Source organism: Temnothorax americanus, unplaced genomic scaffold (genome assembly GCF_048541705.1).
Source record: "Temnothorax americanus isolate GAGA-0224 unplaced genomic scaffold, ASM4854170v1 Scaffold1, whole genome shotgun sequence".
NCBI lineage: Eukaryota > Metazoa > Arthropoda > Insecta > Hymenoptera > Formicidae > Temnothorax > Temnothorax americanus.
The window spans coordinates 8,438,869-8,455,740 of NW_027509230.1; the positions used below are offsets into that span (position 1 = coordinate 8,438,869).

Sequence of the window (16,872 nt, forward strand, 5' to 3'; positions counted from 1 at the left end):
TAAGATGTGGCGTATAATCGGTACAAAATAATTTATTAAATAATTATTCTAAAACACAGAAGAAAAACATAAACAGTTATTCGTACTTGCTATGTGACAGCCAGATAACTAAAATCTTACATCTTATGTACACGTATATATTTCAGTCGTTTTACTTTCCAAAGTATATTTTTCTTAGTTGTCCCCACATAATTGTGAGGTGTATACATGAAACGTTAATTGAGCTGCACGATCAAATCTAATATCAAAAGTTCCCGTCTCTTAAACTTAAAACGAGCTTAATTCGACCGTTTAGTTTAGCTTAATTCGAATGTTTAGCTTGATAGGCCATTATAAAAGAAACCCCTACAATGGAAAAATCATTATAACGAGAAAAAAAAACTATGCCATTTAAAAAATAAATTGAAATTTAATTGACATCTAATGACTAGTATCTCATACTTTGGATGCGAGAGACGAGAACTTGCGTGTTCCATTAATCAATGCTGTAAGTATGACGAGCTATTTACAGTAGGGATATAATGAACACGTTTAGAATAACAAAATATCTCTTTTATGCTTAGATAAACTTTTCTTAAATTGTCTGTAAATTGTAGCTAATCATTCATCCGCAGATAATATTCTCTTTTTCAAGAATATTGTAATTACTATGACGATAATTAATTTCCTTCTTTTCGCAAAATTTTTTACACTGACTAAAACAAATGGAAATTAAATAAGTCCTACGTTAGAATAGCAAAATATCTTTTTGCTTAGATTTTCCTTAAGATTTGTAAATTGTAGCTAATCATTCATCCGCAGATAATATTCTCTTTTTCAAAACTATTGCAATTACTATGACGATGATTTTCTTCTTTTCACAAACTTTTTACACTGACTGAAACAAATGCAAATTAAATAGTCCTATGTTGTTGCACACGATTGCATATTTATTAACGTAAGACTGGAATTTAGTTTATAGTCTTCAATATACTTTCGTATATTTTCAATTATCTTAGACATTAACTCACAATTTTCATAGTTCATCACGAGGTGCTTCAAAAATAGTTAGTTTTAATCTTTCAATCAGTAATATTAAACTCTTTAAAACATCAGTTTCATCCACAGTGAGTATAATATTAGGATTTTGATAAAAGTGTAAGAGATTATCTATAACAGGTAAGAGCTTAATGTTCTTAAATTCATTTTTACAAACAGGAGCTATCGTGATCATGCTGTCCGAGACTACTTCGAGAAAATCATTATTTTCTATGCTAAATTGGCCAGTTAGCTTTTCTTTGAAACACTTAACCATTAAGTTACTTAGGAGTTTACAATAATCGTGCCTTAGTAATTTTAACTCGAAGTCCGTAATAGCGTACTCCTTCATTTTTTGCTGACGCTGCTCGGCATCGTAGATCTCTTCCAGATTCCGTCTTTCGATCGTTAGATCGTTAATTAATTTCATTGCTTTCATTTGTATCTGTAATTGATCGTCGTATAGAATCTTCCCAAGTAATTGCAAACCACCGTGATCAATCCAAGCTTTCTGAGCAGCAGGGAACTGGCGTATTAAGGCACTTAGAGCAAACATACATCTGGATTTTACTTCAATTTTACTATTTGTAGACAAGACGTGCAATACTTTTTGGATAAAATCATTTTCCAGTGCCTTAGCTTGCACTTTTGGATTTGATTGGGCAGCTGCTCCTAAAAGGCGTAATGCTTCTGATTTTATTTCATTGTTAGTTCCATTGAGACATGGTGATATGATCTTAGTTAGCCTGCAATTAAAAAAAAATTAGTTAAAATATTAATAAACAATTGTCTCTCTCTAAGAAAAATTGTATCGGGGTTCGTACTTACCCATCCATGTCCGAGAACATTTTAGCATTATCTATTTGATGAAGAAGGTATTCTAAATTGTTTAAGATATCCAATACCTCTTCAATCTCTATGCTGGTTAACGTACCAGTAGTGATACTATTTTTATAAGATTGAAATTTCTGAAAAAATCTCTTTAATAATTCTGAATCGCTCGTAACGTTGACTTTAAGAGCATTAAGTTGCTCTTTCAAAGTTTCATAAAAACGTTTGAAACGTTTCTCAGTTTTTGGTCGGGTCTCTCCGTCCTAGAGTAAAAAAAGTAGAAGACAACAGTTAAACTTTTATTTCCAAATATTTAATTAAAAACCTAATGTATATCTTTGATCTAGAATTCAAGATAATGCAATACTTTAGAAGTAATGAATAAGCAAAACCTCGAACGCAATTGCAATTCACGTGCAACAACATTCACGTGACACAATCTGTCCTGTTTTTCGATAATTACAAAACTCAATTCTTAAATGTCACAAAAAAAACATATAAGTTACATTCGTATTTGACGCGGCGTCCGCTTCGTCTTGTTTGAGCTTCTTCAAACTCGCTTTCAAATCGTCGATAATCATGTCCGTAACTTTCTTTACTTTCAGCAGATCCGGCTCTTCGTCTTCTATGACCGATTTATCCGGATGTAACGTCAACGACTTGGAATTCGATCGGTTTGCATTTTCATCGTCTTCTTCCGCATCGTCCATCAATTTAGCCTCCGTCACTCCGGTTGCAAAATTATGTCTCACGTGAAGTCCCTTGGGGATGGGGGTTCCTGATAAAATCACATCTTTGTTAATCTTATCAGCATATATCACCAATGTTTAATTCGACTTAAATATTTCAGCTCTACAGCTAACTTTCACGTTAAGATGCATATATATATATATATATATATATGCGACAAAATTAGTTTTATTCATTCATATTTTATTAAAAGGCACATCAGTTACATTTCTCATGAATATCGATTACCTACTCATCTAAACAGTTTTTGGAGCTTTCTCGAATATTTATGAGTAAATCCTAGCATCAATATTATACATTCCAAAAAATTAAAGTTAAAAAAATAAGTTAACAAGTAATTGTGCATATAAGTTAAAAAAAAGAACAATTATTCTAGAGAGAGAGATTTTAATTTCACGAGACTGCATGTTCTTGAACCACGTAATCCAATCCGAACGTACGTCACTGTCACCGGAGGCGCTCGCGATCTGGAGCAATCTGCAAAGCGACCCCATCGAGAGTTTTTCGCTACTCTTTATTTAAAACGACTCCGAGTGAACTCTGAAAACCCCGCGTTACACGAGATCGCGTCCCGGTCTTCGTCGCAAAAGGGTCGCGCGTCACGGCGAATTTGACCGACGTGGTGTCGAAGAGACGGACGACGGACATCTCGGTCGGCGTGTACAAAGTAGTCCCACGATCGGGCACGGCCCCCCGCCCCCGCGTCAACGGATACTCACCCTTCTTCACCGTCTGCCATTCGTGCGTCGCGACGAAGGCGCTCTCGTTTTTTTCGGCGCCGCCGAAAATCGCGAGCGTCAGGTGGAGCAGCAGGACGCACGTGTCGACACGCATTTCCGACTCCGACGGGAGTACGACGTTGTCGGTTGTCGTCACCGAGAGGAAGAGAGCCGGACCGTGGTTTTACGACTCGCCGATTCTTCACTGGCGGATCGCGTTTGGAGACGCGCGAAGAATCTCGTCCGTCATCAGCTGGCGCGAGCGCGACGTGAGATCGTCAGCGGGCCGATCGGCATGACATTTAATCGCGGGACTCGCGAACGAACTCCGTTCACGTGTCGCGTCCGCTATCTATTTATTGCGTCTGTGTGCCGACGATAGTGGTTGCGCGCGATCGCCACCAGAGTCGACGCCGGCGCCGGCCAATCAAGAGGCGCGACGTTGCCGCGCGTTCGAATCCCCTTTATTCCTCTAGACGAATGATTTTTATCGCGAATAATTTACAATCACTAAATTATTAGTCGCTATTACATAGAATTAGAAAAGTGCTCGCAGTATTTTGGCATTATAGCGATTTTATTACGATCAATTGCAAATTTTATATGAAATTCATCAATTCCTTGAACAATAAGTAAAAGAGTTATGATATATGTACGTACAATCAATTAAAAAGAAAAACAGTCTAGACTGGATCTTGGTAGCCTAATAATAATGTTGTGTGAATTTTCCGTGTACCAATACCAAAATTGTTGAATAATTTTTAATCTTTTCATGCGATACACGTGGTCAATGTGGGAGTTTACTTTTGCATTTTCATCACACGGTTGAACAATGTAAAGCAGCTATTTTGAACAACACAATCGTGTGAGATGAAAATAATAAACGTTAATTTGTCTTCCGACAATGCGAAGCCGAGAGATCGAGCTATATGTATCGATAACATCGGCTGCGTTTCTGAAAAATCTACAACGTATGTACGTAACGTAAACTATAGGACTTTCAGTACTGGCAGTGCACACCGGAACGCAGACATTGTCGAAAAATCGAGAAACGCGACGGGAATCTCTGGAGAAACGAGAAACTTTCGGGAATTCGGAGTACCTCGCTCGGTCGCTTTTGGCGGCGGCGGCGCGGCAACGCCGCGCGGCCACGCTCGACCAATCGGCGCGCGGAACGTAGTCCGGGGGCGCGCGCGCGCGCGAGGCTCAGCACTAGGGCGAAACTCATTTACTACGCGCAGTACGCGCTCGTTCCGGCCGCGGCGTTCCCTCGCCCTCGCCCTCGCGCAGTAACACACTAACCGTTGCGCGCGCGGCGTCACTCGCTACTCGCTCACTCGTACTCCATCACCGCGCACGGCACGCACACGTCCGCCGCCGCAACCGCCGTCCACTACACGGGCAATTCACGCATTCACGCTGACGAGAATCCGCTGATAGCAAACCGATCGCCATGGCAGAGGAGTATCTGTACGGTAAATATCGTCGGCCGGGGTGCCGCGGTCGCCGTGGCTCCGCTATTTCGCGACGCACGCGGTTACTTACGCGCCGTCGGCCATTTGAGCGACCGAGGGGGTGCATCGGCCGTGGACGCCGGCTGGGCCTTTCGGCCATTGCGGCCGCCGGACCACCGTTGCGTGCCCGGAACCGGCGTGCACGGCTGCACGGGTATATTAACGCGCGGGTAATACGCCGCGCGTAATCTCGTGCAACCGACGGGGCACGCCGCCGCCGCCGCCGCTGCTCCTCTCTCTCTCTCTCTCTCTCTCTCTCTCTCTCTCTCTCTCTCTCTCTCTCTCTCTCTCTCTCTCTCTCTCTCTCTCTCTCTCTCTCTCCCTCTCTCCCTCCCCCTCTCGTCCACCCGCCCCCGCGATTACTCGACTCACGACTTCTCTGTGTCCAGGAATCACCCTCGAGGGATCGAACGCGACCGAGGTATGGGACCCGGAGCACAAGAACGACGACTCGGACGGCACGGCCCAGCACATCGGCGCCGATCAGAAGCTCATTATAAAAATGGTGAGTGCCCAGTGCCCACGTTCCGGCGTGGCGTGTTGCAAAACAGGAACGTGTCGCCGTTGCCCCCGGCGCGGCGCGTCCGGAAGGTCCTTTCCCGCCCGATAGCGCGTGATACGTCGTCTCCGCGAGGCATCCCCGTGGCATCGAGGCGCTTCCCTCGCCCGGGGGCGGAACGGCGGACGAACATCTCCGTTTCAACGCGCTCGCCGGCTATACAGCGATGTCGAGTTTCGCGTGCCGCGTCATTCTCGGAGATACCTCTCGATTTCTTTCTTTACAGTGCTAATCCCCGCCAAACTCCGCGCGCGATCTCGCTCGATTCTCCGTCTTCTCCGATCGGACGGACTCGGCATAATCCAGGATGACAGTCGTCCACGTTGTCCGTTTTTTTTTCTTTCGGGATCGCGAACGTTCCTCCACGCTCCGAGCCGTTTAACGATCATCGCGATTCCTCTTCGAGGATGAGCGGGACGAGGCACCTATTTGCCAAGTCCCGCTCGTGGCGTTGCGACTACCGATTGATTCGTCTTTCGCGTTATAAATTGCGAAACGTCTCCGACGAACACGACGGGGGAAAGTTTGATGCTTGGCGCCATTTTTTCCACAACGGCGTCGCCCTCCCGCTCCCCCCACCTCGCTTCAGATAGGGCTCTATTATGTCGCGGGATAATTATAACGGAAATATCGTGGCCGAGTCGATTTGAATGGGCAATGAACGATTCGTGCGATTTATCGTAAGCTCCCCCCGTGGGCTGCGACACGCGGATTAGATTGATCGAATTTTTGCGGCATGCCGGTTTCCGGGTTGCGGTGCACGTTACGAAGTAAATGATGAGCATTAAGATGCTGATATGCGGGAAGTTTTGTAAGAATGTGCAGAGCACATTGAATTATATTCCAATATTATTTTTTAACTGAATTTATGAAGAAAAAGAGAATCTTTTATTACCTCACGTTTCTTCTATTACGATTCTCGTTATAGTTGACGATAAACTTAAAAGTCATAAAGATATTGTAATTTTTTTTTCTGCTCATTTTTTTTTATACAAATGTGATTATTTATGTATATTTATTTCTTTTAAGGACGAACTACTTTCTAACCTAAAAAGGTCAAAATTGATCAAAGAATTTTTGTGTAGCATATAAGATGTAAGCAAAAATATTTGAGGTGAAATTCACTTGGTGTAGAGAGCAAACTTATAAGAAATTTATATATATAATTTCCTTGGTCTTTTTGGTTTATAAGAATTTATTCGCTACTTATATTATAGTTCAAATTTTTGGATGACCGTAGATCCAAGAATGTCCAAAATATTTTTCATTAATATTCAACATTTTTTATATAATAATGTATAATTTTTTGCATAATATTTATTATAACGTTTCACAATGTTTTCAGGCTCTTTTAGGACCAGAGGCGAAACCTGGCGAGCTCAATGTCTTACAGGTTGAGGCGATGGGATTAAAAGGACCCATCAAAACTCCAATTGCCTTGCTGGAGATGGGAAAAACGGCACAGATCATTCTTGATCTCAGTTTCCCAGATCCCCCAGTCACGTTTACGTTGGTGAAGGGCAGTGGACCTGTTCATATAGTAGGACACAATCTTCTTGGTACGTAACCTCTACATAAATGTATTTAATTTGTTATCTTGAGAATTAAGTTCACGTTTCGGATACTTTGTTGCTATTATATACACAAGAAATATTTTCCTCCCATAAATTCTTAGTTTTACATATCCAAAATGACAATTATGAGAATTGAACCCGGATCTTTCGCTTGATAGCTACTAGAGCAAGTTATTTTAGTATGAGCTATAGGTACATCACATATACGAACTAACTAATCATGAAAATTTACATTATTGCTAAACTCTAACATGTATTTTTTAAATTATTGATGGAAAGTTAATATTTTTAATTTTGTTAATATTTATATTCATGAAAGTATATCAAATAAAGGCGATAAAATTGAAATTGGGCGCCTTCTTAAGAAAATATTGAGAAAAAGTTTATGAGAATAGATTTCGTTTTTATATTTAAAATATATGTCATGTATGAGATATGTGCTATCTTATTTTGCATTATACACACGAATATATATATTTTGAAGATGATATGAAATAAATTTTTTTTACAGTATACATGTATGTGTATAAAAATGTTTACATGTTTTTAATTTTATAGTGATAAATTTATGTGTATTTTATTTAATTTGAATTACATAATTTTATTATTATAAAATAATTTTTTGGTACATTACGAGATAAATTTTGATTAACAATACGTGAAATGTATAATAAAATATTTAATTGTTCCATTTTGACTCATTATTTATTTATAACTGACACACAGCATTATCTTATAATATACAATATTTAATAACATTAACTTTTCCAAATATCTTTATCTCTTTGGAATACTAGAAAAGTACATGGATTTTTTGCTCCTCATAGGTGCCCACATTGAAGAATTCGAGGATATGGATGATGAAATGGAGGAAGAGAACATCGACGACGAGGACGATGAGAAGGTATGAGTTATAACACGTTATATATAATATATATAATATATTGTGAAAAATAATTCAAAATATATATTCTATACCTAACAAATTTTTATCGTAATAAATTTAGCAGACTAGTGTAATAAATAGTACGAGTACTTTAAATCATTAATGTCAACTTACATAGAATGCATCTTTAAAAACAAATCTTTCGAATACACAATGTTGTGATATTATAATTTTAATTTATAAGTTATAATTTGCTGTAGAAAATTTGCTAATGCACTTTACGATATTTTGAGTTTATCTTTATTTTCTATGTTGCTAGAAAATGAACATATCAAATTATATATATTATAAATATCCATTTCAGGCACCGCGAAAGAAACGAAAGCTTTTATCAGGAGATAAAAAAAACGGCGTTGAATATGAATACAGTCGTGAATGTAGATAAATAGAATATTAAGATAAAACAGAACACTGCGCTCTGTAGTCAGTGTGTCTTTTAAAAATATTACAATATCCGAATATCGCATTAAGAAACATTTTTTATTTTACTTGAAGCCTTATGACTTTACGATCTTTAAGATGTCTTTGCAGAATTATAATTTAAGAAAGGGAAAAGATGAAGATGAACCATTTACGAAAAGTCATGAATGTATCTCTTGTGTTCTCATTCATGTTTCATGTTTTATTTTTGTAAAATAAATCTTATTTTGCAAAGAGTTGCTTTTATTCCTTACTAATCACGCTTCCTTTTTGTCCATTTTTGCAAAGTTACGCATTTGAATTATAATTGTTTATTGGATCCTAGAAAATCAAGTATACACATTATCTCGTGTATTAATAAATGTAAAATATATGTTTAAAAATAAAAATTATCAAGACAAATATACAAGCTAGCACAAATTGATTTTAGAATTTTAATTTGATTACGAAATATGAAATTACGAAACGTAATGGAATTTCATATTCTTTTCCTTAGAATTTTCTCTAAACTAAAAGACATAAATTATATATAAAGCCTCCCTATATTTATATCTTTTATGAAGTATTATTAAATATGGACGAACCATCAATGCTTGTAGAATTAATTGCATGATTACATTTTATATTTCTTGTAGGATCCTGAAGATGAAGATGAAGAGGATGACGAACCTAAGAAGAAGAATGCTAAATTAGCAGCTGCAGCTAAATACAAAAATCAGGCTAACAAGAACAAGAAAAAATAAATACGAGCCTTAACATTATGGAAATAAAACAAACTTTTAAGTTAAGATATTATACATAAGTCCATCATTATCATCCGCGTTTGTGCGAATCTAGTATCATTTCATCAGATTATCACACGACAAAAGGTTGCCTTCCACTTTTCTAAAAACACAACTGGACCAAAATATTAAGAAGACAATTATTATGTATAATTTTGAAGTAATTTCGGATTATTTCGTTAATGTGCTCGTTGCTGTACTTCAAAAAAAAATTTTTTACGGTTTAACTAATATTTTTATACTTCTTTCCAAAGTTTATTACTTATTATTATCTCGGTTATACAGAGACATATATTTGTATAACATACCTCTCTGGTGTGTATACTCAATTATTTTTCCAAGATAATGTATATTTAGTAACATAGAATTTAATACGAAAGAAAGACTAGTATTTTTATGGCAAGATTTTTACAAATATAATTTTTCTTCAAAAAGTGATCTATTATTATATTCAAGTACTAGCCTGACTTTTCAGACAAAATTGAATATTTTTTCTCTTGATGAGATTTTATACCATTGATGAAAGAAGAAGAATATCTTAGAATGAAAATATCTTTTTCTTCTTTACTAGACAACTTCTTGAAATATGATACAAATATATGTAGTTTCAGCATAACAGAGCAGTGTATTCAATAATTTCTGGCCCAGTTGTTGTTATTGTAAAATTTGTGGAAAGCACGAATGGATCCACATTGAGAGATTTTGTACTTTTGGTTTTTTCTGATATCGTATTCATATCGACGCGACTCTTTTTCAGAGATGCAAAAATATATTCTAATGTAACCATTTAAACGTGAATTTTTGGAAATAGTTCTCATGTACGGAATTATGAAACTGAGACTCTACAATATAATTTATTATTTTCGTGTGTACAAGATGGGGAAAGGATTATTAGTCATTCAAAAATCCTAATTCTAAAATTTTACTTACGTCTCTAAAGATATCAGCATTAAAAAAAAAAAGAAAATATACACGTCATCTCAACATTCATTCCATTTGATGAAAGGTAATAGAAACGGGAGTTACAGGTGTACTGGGGTAAAGAAACTGCTCTTACATCAGTATCATGTGCTATTAAAGCATATGTGATGCATGTATAAAAAACGTACGTGCGATTGATAAGTAGTCTGTACACCTATTTTGTACATATACGATACAATAAAAAATTTCACAACTTTTAAAATCCGTATTGCTTGAGTAAATATTTATTTGAGTGTATCCTATCACATATCGTAGCAAAGGAAATTTTCTAATCTATTTGTAATCTGTAATATACATGTATATACTATTTTAAAAAACATTTTATTTTTTATTTTGAAGCGGAAAATGCTGTTTTATTGTTTGCGATAAGCTTATTTAAAATTTATAAATACGATAAGTACTTGCAATTACGTTCGACACATCTTGGCATTTCTAACGCTTTTCACTTATCTCTAGTCTAACTTATTCATGTCATTAATTATATGTGTGTATTTGACAGGTAACTTTTGCATATAGGTTATTTATATAGAATTAATGTGTAACATGTCTCAAGTTCTCCTTCGTCTTATACATAAAGGAAGAACATAATTATTTAGGCAATCCAATTTAAAATAGTTTTACATATATTCAGAGGCACTTTCAAAAATTTGAATATTAATTCTGAATCCTGAATATTAAAGTTAAGCATGAAGTGTGCGATATGATATAACCAATGAAATAATATAACAAATAGAAAATTATATCTAAAGAGGTATTACGGATTGGCGTGTTAAATATCGTGATATGCAGAATGTTAATTTAAATAAATGTTCTACTAATGTAGAAAAACAAGTTTCCTATGACACTGCAGAATACAACATAGTCGATCATGAAATAGTAACTTCACCGCAAGTACGTTAGTAATGTTAGTATTTTACTCGATTAGCATTAATTAATTCTTTACAAATTATGAGACAACCTCAAATGTCTACTCACTCATAATAAAAAAACATATAAATGAATGACTTGCCAGAAAATTATTTTGTACTTTTCAAATATTCACTACTGTGTTAAATATACTTCCTGCATATTATTACTTTTTATAACTTTGACATTGTCAATAATTGTGATTTTTAATCGTATGTATCCAGATAGCAAAATTGAATGAAGCTATAGCAAACTTAAAAGATGCTCTAAGGATAAGAGATGTACAACTAGAAAATTCGCATCGAGAGAAAAGTAGATTACTGGCAGAGTTAAAGAAACAACAAAGATGCAATAGAAATCTTAAACGTAAGACTTAATCATTACTTATAATTTTTGAAGTATACATATATATGAAAATATAAGACATTGTCAGACTTTCATTTCTAATCGAGTCATGTTATGTAGTGTACACTCACACATATTATATATAATATAAATAAAATATTATTTTGCACACCCTCATCCAAATTTGCTCATAAAATCAGGATTTTACCAGGAAATAACTTTAGAGAGATTTCAAAACAAGCTAATTTGAGCTAATTCAACAGACATGAATAAAACAGTATATATTAATTTTTTTTTATTGTAGAACAGTTAGATGGCGAGAGAGATTTCCACCAAAGGGAGAAAGATCATTTCATTGAAGAAATGCAACGGTACAGAGGCAGGCATACCAGCAACACGTCAAAGTTTCAGCAACAACGGCATAAGGAGCTCGAAGAAGCCCAAGATTCCTTGGAAAGAGAAAACAAGCAGCTCAGAGTGGAGTTGTCAGATAAAAACGAAGTTACGTATAATTTATGTGTGAAGTTCCTGCGTATGAAGCATGCCAAAGACACATTAAGATATAAATTGGATCAGTTGCTGCACGAGCATTTGCTAGTGATGGCAGAGATGATGGAGAAATTAGACGAGGCGAGAAAGGAACTTAATTTAATTGTGTCAGAAAAATTTCAGGAACCGTTGCCCCTTAACAAAGCTAAATTTTTACAAGTAAACGATAATATATACGCCTCTTTATCCTTTTTGTCTAAACCTTTCAAATTAGACCGTATATATATGATATATCATATGAATTGTTAGGTTGTACAAAGAAATAACAGATTGACGTATGAAAATGCAACATTAAAGGTACAGGTTCATCAACTTACGCAGAACATAGAGAAATTGAAAAGTCACATGCAAAGGCCGAAAAAGATTAATGTAGACGCTAAAATTATTGAGAAATTAGCAGCGCAAAGCAGTACAAGGTATTCTGTGCGTGAGAAAAACAAAACCATATCAAACTTTTATTGTAGCATATTTCTCTCATCAATATTAAATCAAATCTATATTTAACATTGTTGATTCAAAAATAACTATTTACACTTTTAGATCAACTCTAGATAAAGCAGAAAAAGTCGCTTTGCTTTCTAAGCTATCTCAACCTGTTGATCATACTGAATATGCAGAGACGATCTCGCGAGTGAATTCTGAGAGCCCAGACGAATGTGTGTTTAATGATGCCAGAGGTGTTAAAAGCAGAGATGATAAACATTCTAAAGAATTTCACGCAGAACGCGCTCAAAGTGCGCCAGGAATTGTAGAAACGTCAGCTTCTCGATGGAATAGAAATAGATAATTCTTCGAAATAGACAACGTGTGTGCTTGTATAAATATATTCAAATTTTTTTCGCGCATCTTCAATAATTAATCTATTGAATCGACGCGCAAGAGATACGTTGTAATAAAATCGCCTCCGCTTGTTAAGGATCGCCAATATCAAACATTTCTTTATATAATGTCGAAAGACAAGGAAACAAGCTCCAAAATTTAAACCAAAACATTTAATATAATTAAAGTGATTAATATACCGAATGATAAAAATATTGTTATTGCATACTTTCGTATGGTATCGAAATCCGCCTTTATCATCTTTGTTTCCTTGTCTTTGATTTGTTTCCTTGATTACACGTTTTGGAGCCTGATGTGTTTTTATTTTTTCATATCTTCCATTAATGTGTCACGCATTGATGCGAGATTCATCTACGGGACGAGAATCTTCTTATATCAGGCAATGTCGAACATTAATAGGTCGATTGAAATCTAAACATTTTAAGATTTTTCTTCTGCTTTTCTTCAAGCGGCGCCGATTTCAATGCGTATTTTGTGCCACCTTGGTTCTGCGTCGAGATTATCTCTCGAGACTTGTATTAATTTTCTACAAACCAATCAAAACAAGAATCTCAGAGAGCAAGTGGCATTATTTATTTCACTGCGTTGCCATCGTTGGATTATTCTCTTCTTCTATTTACCCATGGTTTATATTATTAACTCAATTATAAAAGCTATCATGGAAACGATTGGTGGCCAACGCTGTTTCATATAAGCAGATTCGCTTTTTTTTCTCCTCTCCAATAAAAGATATCGACTAAATGCAGAAGTGACGTCAATCCAAGGATGAATTCGTGGACGTTCAACTATCGGACCGTGTGGCGGCAATTAAAGCAATAAAAGAAGTAATAATCATAAATTATTAATGACTTTAGAGAAACATAACATGAAACATAATTCTTTTTTTTTTCCACAAATGTAAGACTGTTAAAACTTGCCAGCAATTTTTTATTCGTGTCCAAAAAAACTAATATATACGTATATATTATGCTAAAACATACATACGACGGAAGAATATGTGTGTGTAAATACGTTTGAACGTTCTTTATTCCGTATTTTCTTGGATGGTACATTCGTTTCATTTCATCGCCTTCGATAGCCTTTCAAGGCACAATATCAATTCGCAATGCTTAGTATGGGGAAACATGTCAACCGCAATGGCCTTTACCGGTACCAACGGATCACCGAGATATTGCTTGGAACTAGGTCGTGCTAAGTCAATTAAATTTCTCATGGCAGCACGAGGGTCACAGGATATGTACACCAGTCTGTTCAACTTTCTTGACTTACGCAGTGTCAATAAAGCCTTTTGATCTAGAATAAGTTAACATACAGGTAAGTTAACATTTCTTTATAATATCGACATCGTAAATGTTACTTATATGTAATGACAACTTACGTAAACCAGCTCGTGGGGGATCCACAATGGCAGTGATATTGGATTTCGTTGCCCTGTGAATGACTGGCAACAAAATATCCTCCGCCTTTCCGACAAAAAACTCGCAATTGGTAATATCGTTCTTGACAGCGTTTTCCTTGGCGTCCTTTATAGCGTCGGGAATAATTTCCACTCCTAATACCTCACCGCAATGCTGCAACAGTGAACGTTACATCTGCAATGGTACATCCTTGGAAATTTTATAATAATTGATCGTACCTTTGAAAAGCAGAGACCTATGGTTCCAGTACCGCAACACACGTCAAGTAGCGCCGTATCCATCGTGGGTTCGGCAAGATCAATCGCCGCCTTGTACAAAACTTCCGCTCCCAATGTATTAACTTGGAAAAATGCTTGAGGCGAAACTCGGAACTTCATTCCGAGTAACGTTTCTTCTATATATTCTGTTCCGCTAACATGATATAAGGTGTCGCTACTTTCACCGCCTATACTTCTGCAAAATTAAATTATGCAAATAAAAAAAAAATACATATACATGGCTAATTCCGCATAATATACTTACTTCTTATCTATTGTTTGAAAATACAACGAAGTGACATGAGCGCCGGCACCTTTTCCGGTTTCGAAAAATATTCTCAGCTGTGATTTTAATTCCTCTAATTCGTCGCTACTTAGATCCTGAGGGTGTATTCCTACTATCAACATCAGATGACTGGCACGAGTGGTTCGAGCGGTAACTTGTCTCCAGTATCCACTATGATCGACCGGATTGAAAGGCTCCAAGTTTGACTCGCGTATAAATGTTTCTAGTATCTGAAATATGTAAACGCGCAAATTTTAGATCCCAAGTCCATCTCCATCGGTCTCGTCTAAAAAAAAATCAACAATTGAAATTAACCTTTACAGCGATTTTCATATTTTCTGGAATGTGACAAAGATCGTCGATAGGTCCAACTGCTGTAGAACCCGAGGCATAAGTTGACAATCTAAACCCAATCATAATTTTGCTCTGTTCACTGTCTTTACCTGCATCATAAAAAAAAAGGAAAATTTAAACTTGGCAAAATTTTGTATATCCTCGTATAAATTTAGAAATAATCACCAACTGTGAATTCGCATTTATTTCTGTACGCCTCGGTAACATCCGCCGAAAGTATATTCTCCAGTTTGCACGGCAATCCATCGTACAATTTCTTTTGCGAATATATCCACTCTGACAGACCTTTACTTTCTACGAGCATTTGCTGGCCAATTTTTATCAGGATAGATCTCATCTCCTTCTGCTTGAGTTCCAGCTAAAAACATATAGCATAAGGTTTGACACTTTCCAACGAGAGCGTAATAAAATCCCTTACCTGATCCGGATACGGCATGTTCCACAAAGGGGTAGTAATAAATTTGATTCTATCAGTGGGGGAGCTATTTGGATCCTCGGAGTCAGTTTTCAGACGCTTGTTGCTGGACTCCTCCTCTAGTTTTCTCTTCACAAAGGGATCCGGAGCTGGCTTGGCTACCTAAAGAGAAAGCACGGATTGAAACGATATACATTTAATTCCGTCGAGAAAGCAGCATTGACGAAAGGCTGGAGAATACCTGCGCCGTGAGTTTACTGTTCTTCCACAAAATCCCATTTATAGTGGTTATCGCTCGTTGACGACACTCCTCGTTTCTGAAGCATACGTACAGCCAGCTGCTGCCTTTCCTGGGTGGCTTTACCTTGCACGATTGCAAGTCCAGCTTTTCGTTCACGAGCTTCTTAAATTCACCAATTCCGTAATACTTCGGCAAACCGCGCACCTCTATCTTGTACTTCTCAGAAGTGAAATCATCTCTCTCGAGATAGGCATATGGATTTTTCTCGTTCTCCGCGACGCTGGTCGCTAACGTTTCCGTAGCATTTGTGTCAGCCATTGCGTCAATTTCTCAAGATTATTCGCAACTTTTAATTCGTTAAAATCTCGTCTCTGTCTCACAAGATACTTATCTCGAGATAAATTGTGCTGCTGGACTCGTCTAAGCTTCCTTATTTTCCGTGTATTTTTACAGTTCACTCTGAGCGTAATATAAGCATAAAACACCGAGCGTGTTTAATTTAATCCTAATTAAATGCTTGGCTGTTAGCCAATTAAACAGTTGCGATAAAGACGAAAAATAACAAGATTGATCAGGAAGCACATGTCACTGCTCCAAGCAACTTGGAGCAGGTTAGGATACATGTTTACATGCACGGTACTCCCCCATTTCAGCACTTTTCACATCTTCCCACTTTTTTCAATATCTATTAACTATGTACATTTATCTCTCATTTCAAGCGCGGAAGGTGTAAACATAACGTAGCTACAAGGAGCAAACCTATGTATGCTTTACGTTTTGTTCTTTTACAACTTTTGGTATTTATTTAGAATAGCTACTGCACCTCAAATATCGATAAAATTAGGCTTAATCGATTCGTTTTTGCATAAAACGAAAGAATCTGGCAGAAAAATGCGGCGGTCTGCCCAGCGAAGCGAGATATTTAACGTTAAAGTTGACGACTCTCAGGTTATGAAACCTGGTCATACCGACGAGATGTAGCGACTGTGGTAGCGACATGAACATGCCCCGCGGCCACATGCGCATGCTCTGTCAGCTCTGTGGCCACATGCGCATGCTCCGTGTCCGCACGCGCATGCAAAAGTGCGCGAATTTGAAACGTATGCATACTTATAATGCATAAATATAAATATGTACTTTTTATATACGAACTTTTCTCTGCTTTAAC

The 16,872-nt window shown here is 36.8% G+C and overlaps 4 protein-coding genes across 6 annotated transcripts; 2 read left to right on the top strand and 2 right to left on the bottom strand.

Annotated features, from left to right (window-relative positions):
* Positions 1–16: 16 nt before the first annotated feature.
* Sil1 (Sil1 nucleotide exchange factor) lies at positions 17–3,686 on the bottom strand. Of its 2 annotated transcripts, none has more exons than XM_077417994.1 (4): positions 3,318–3,686; positions 2,355–2,626; positions 1,846–2,111; positions 17–1,763 (listed from the first exon to the last, which is right to left on the bottom strand). In XM_077417994.1, the coding sequence occupies exons 1-4, from the start codon at positions 3,430–3,432 to the stop codon at positions 1,016–1,018; spliced, it is 1,401 nt and encodes a 466-aa protein (XP_077274120.1). In that variant the 5' UTR covers positions 3,433–3,686; the 3' UTR covers positions 17–1,015. The 2 variants fall into 2 exon arrangements, with proteins under 2 accessions (XP_077274120.1, XP_077274993.1); XM_077418867.1 differs by lacking the exon at positions 3,318–3,686 and adding an exon at positions 3,039–3,268.
* Positions 3,687–4,547: 861 nt separating this feature from the next.
* LOC143908901 (nucleoplasmin-like protein) lies at positions 4,548–10,301 on the top strand. Of its 2 annotated transcripts, none has more exons than XM_077398266.1 (5): positions 4,548–4,792; positions 5,221–5,336; positions 6,736–6,949; positions 7,792–7,868; positions 8,215–8,566. In XM_077398266.1, the coding sequence occupies exons 1-5, from the start codon at positions 4,771–4,773 to the stop codon at positions 8,293–8,295; spliced, it is 510 nt and encodes a 169-aa protein (XP_077254392.1). In that variant the 5' UTR covers positions 4,548–4,770; the 3' UTR covers positions 8,296–8,566. The 2 variants fall into 2 exon arrangements, with proteins under 2 accessions (XP_077254392.1, XP_077254301.1); XM_077398175.1 differs by lacking the exon at positions 8,215–8,566 and adding an exon at positions 8,966–10,301 and having other exon boundaries at positions 4,550–4,792.
* A 129-nt stretch (positions 10,302–10,430) lies between these two features.
* LOC143907111 (uncharacterized) lies at positions 10,431–13,627 on the top strand. Its single transcript, XM_077424005.1, has 5 exons — positions 10,431–10,984; positions 11,224–11,365; positions 11,649–12,052; positions 12,143–12,309; positions 12,434–13,627. The coding sequence occupies exons 1-5, from the start codon at positions 10,877–10,879 to the stop codon at positions 12,678–12,680; spliced, it is 1,068 nt and encodes a 355-aa protein (XP_077280131.1). The 5' UTR covers positions 10,431–10,876; the 3' UTR covers positions 12,681–13,627.
* Positions 13,628–13,741: 114 nt separating this feature from the next.
* Positions 13,742–16,700, bottom strand: LOC143900732 (tRNA (uracil-5-)-methyltransferase homolog A). The gene is made up of 8 exons (XM_077412773.1): positions 15,705–16,700; positions 15,467–15,625; positions 15,214–15,406; positions 15,010–15,137; positions 14,674–14,924; positions 14,370–14,604; positions 14,112–14,304; positions 13,742–14,026 (listed from the first exon to the last, which is right to left on the bottom strand). The coding sequence occupies exons 1-8, from the start codon at positions 16,020–16,022 to the stop codon at positions 13,791–13,793; spliced, it is 1,713 nt and encodes a 570-aa protein (XP_077268899.1). The 5' UTR covers positions 16,023–16,700; the 3' UTR covers positions 13,742–13,790.
* Between the last annotated feature and the right edge of the window lie 172 nt (positions 16,701–16,872).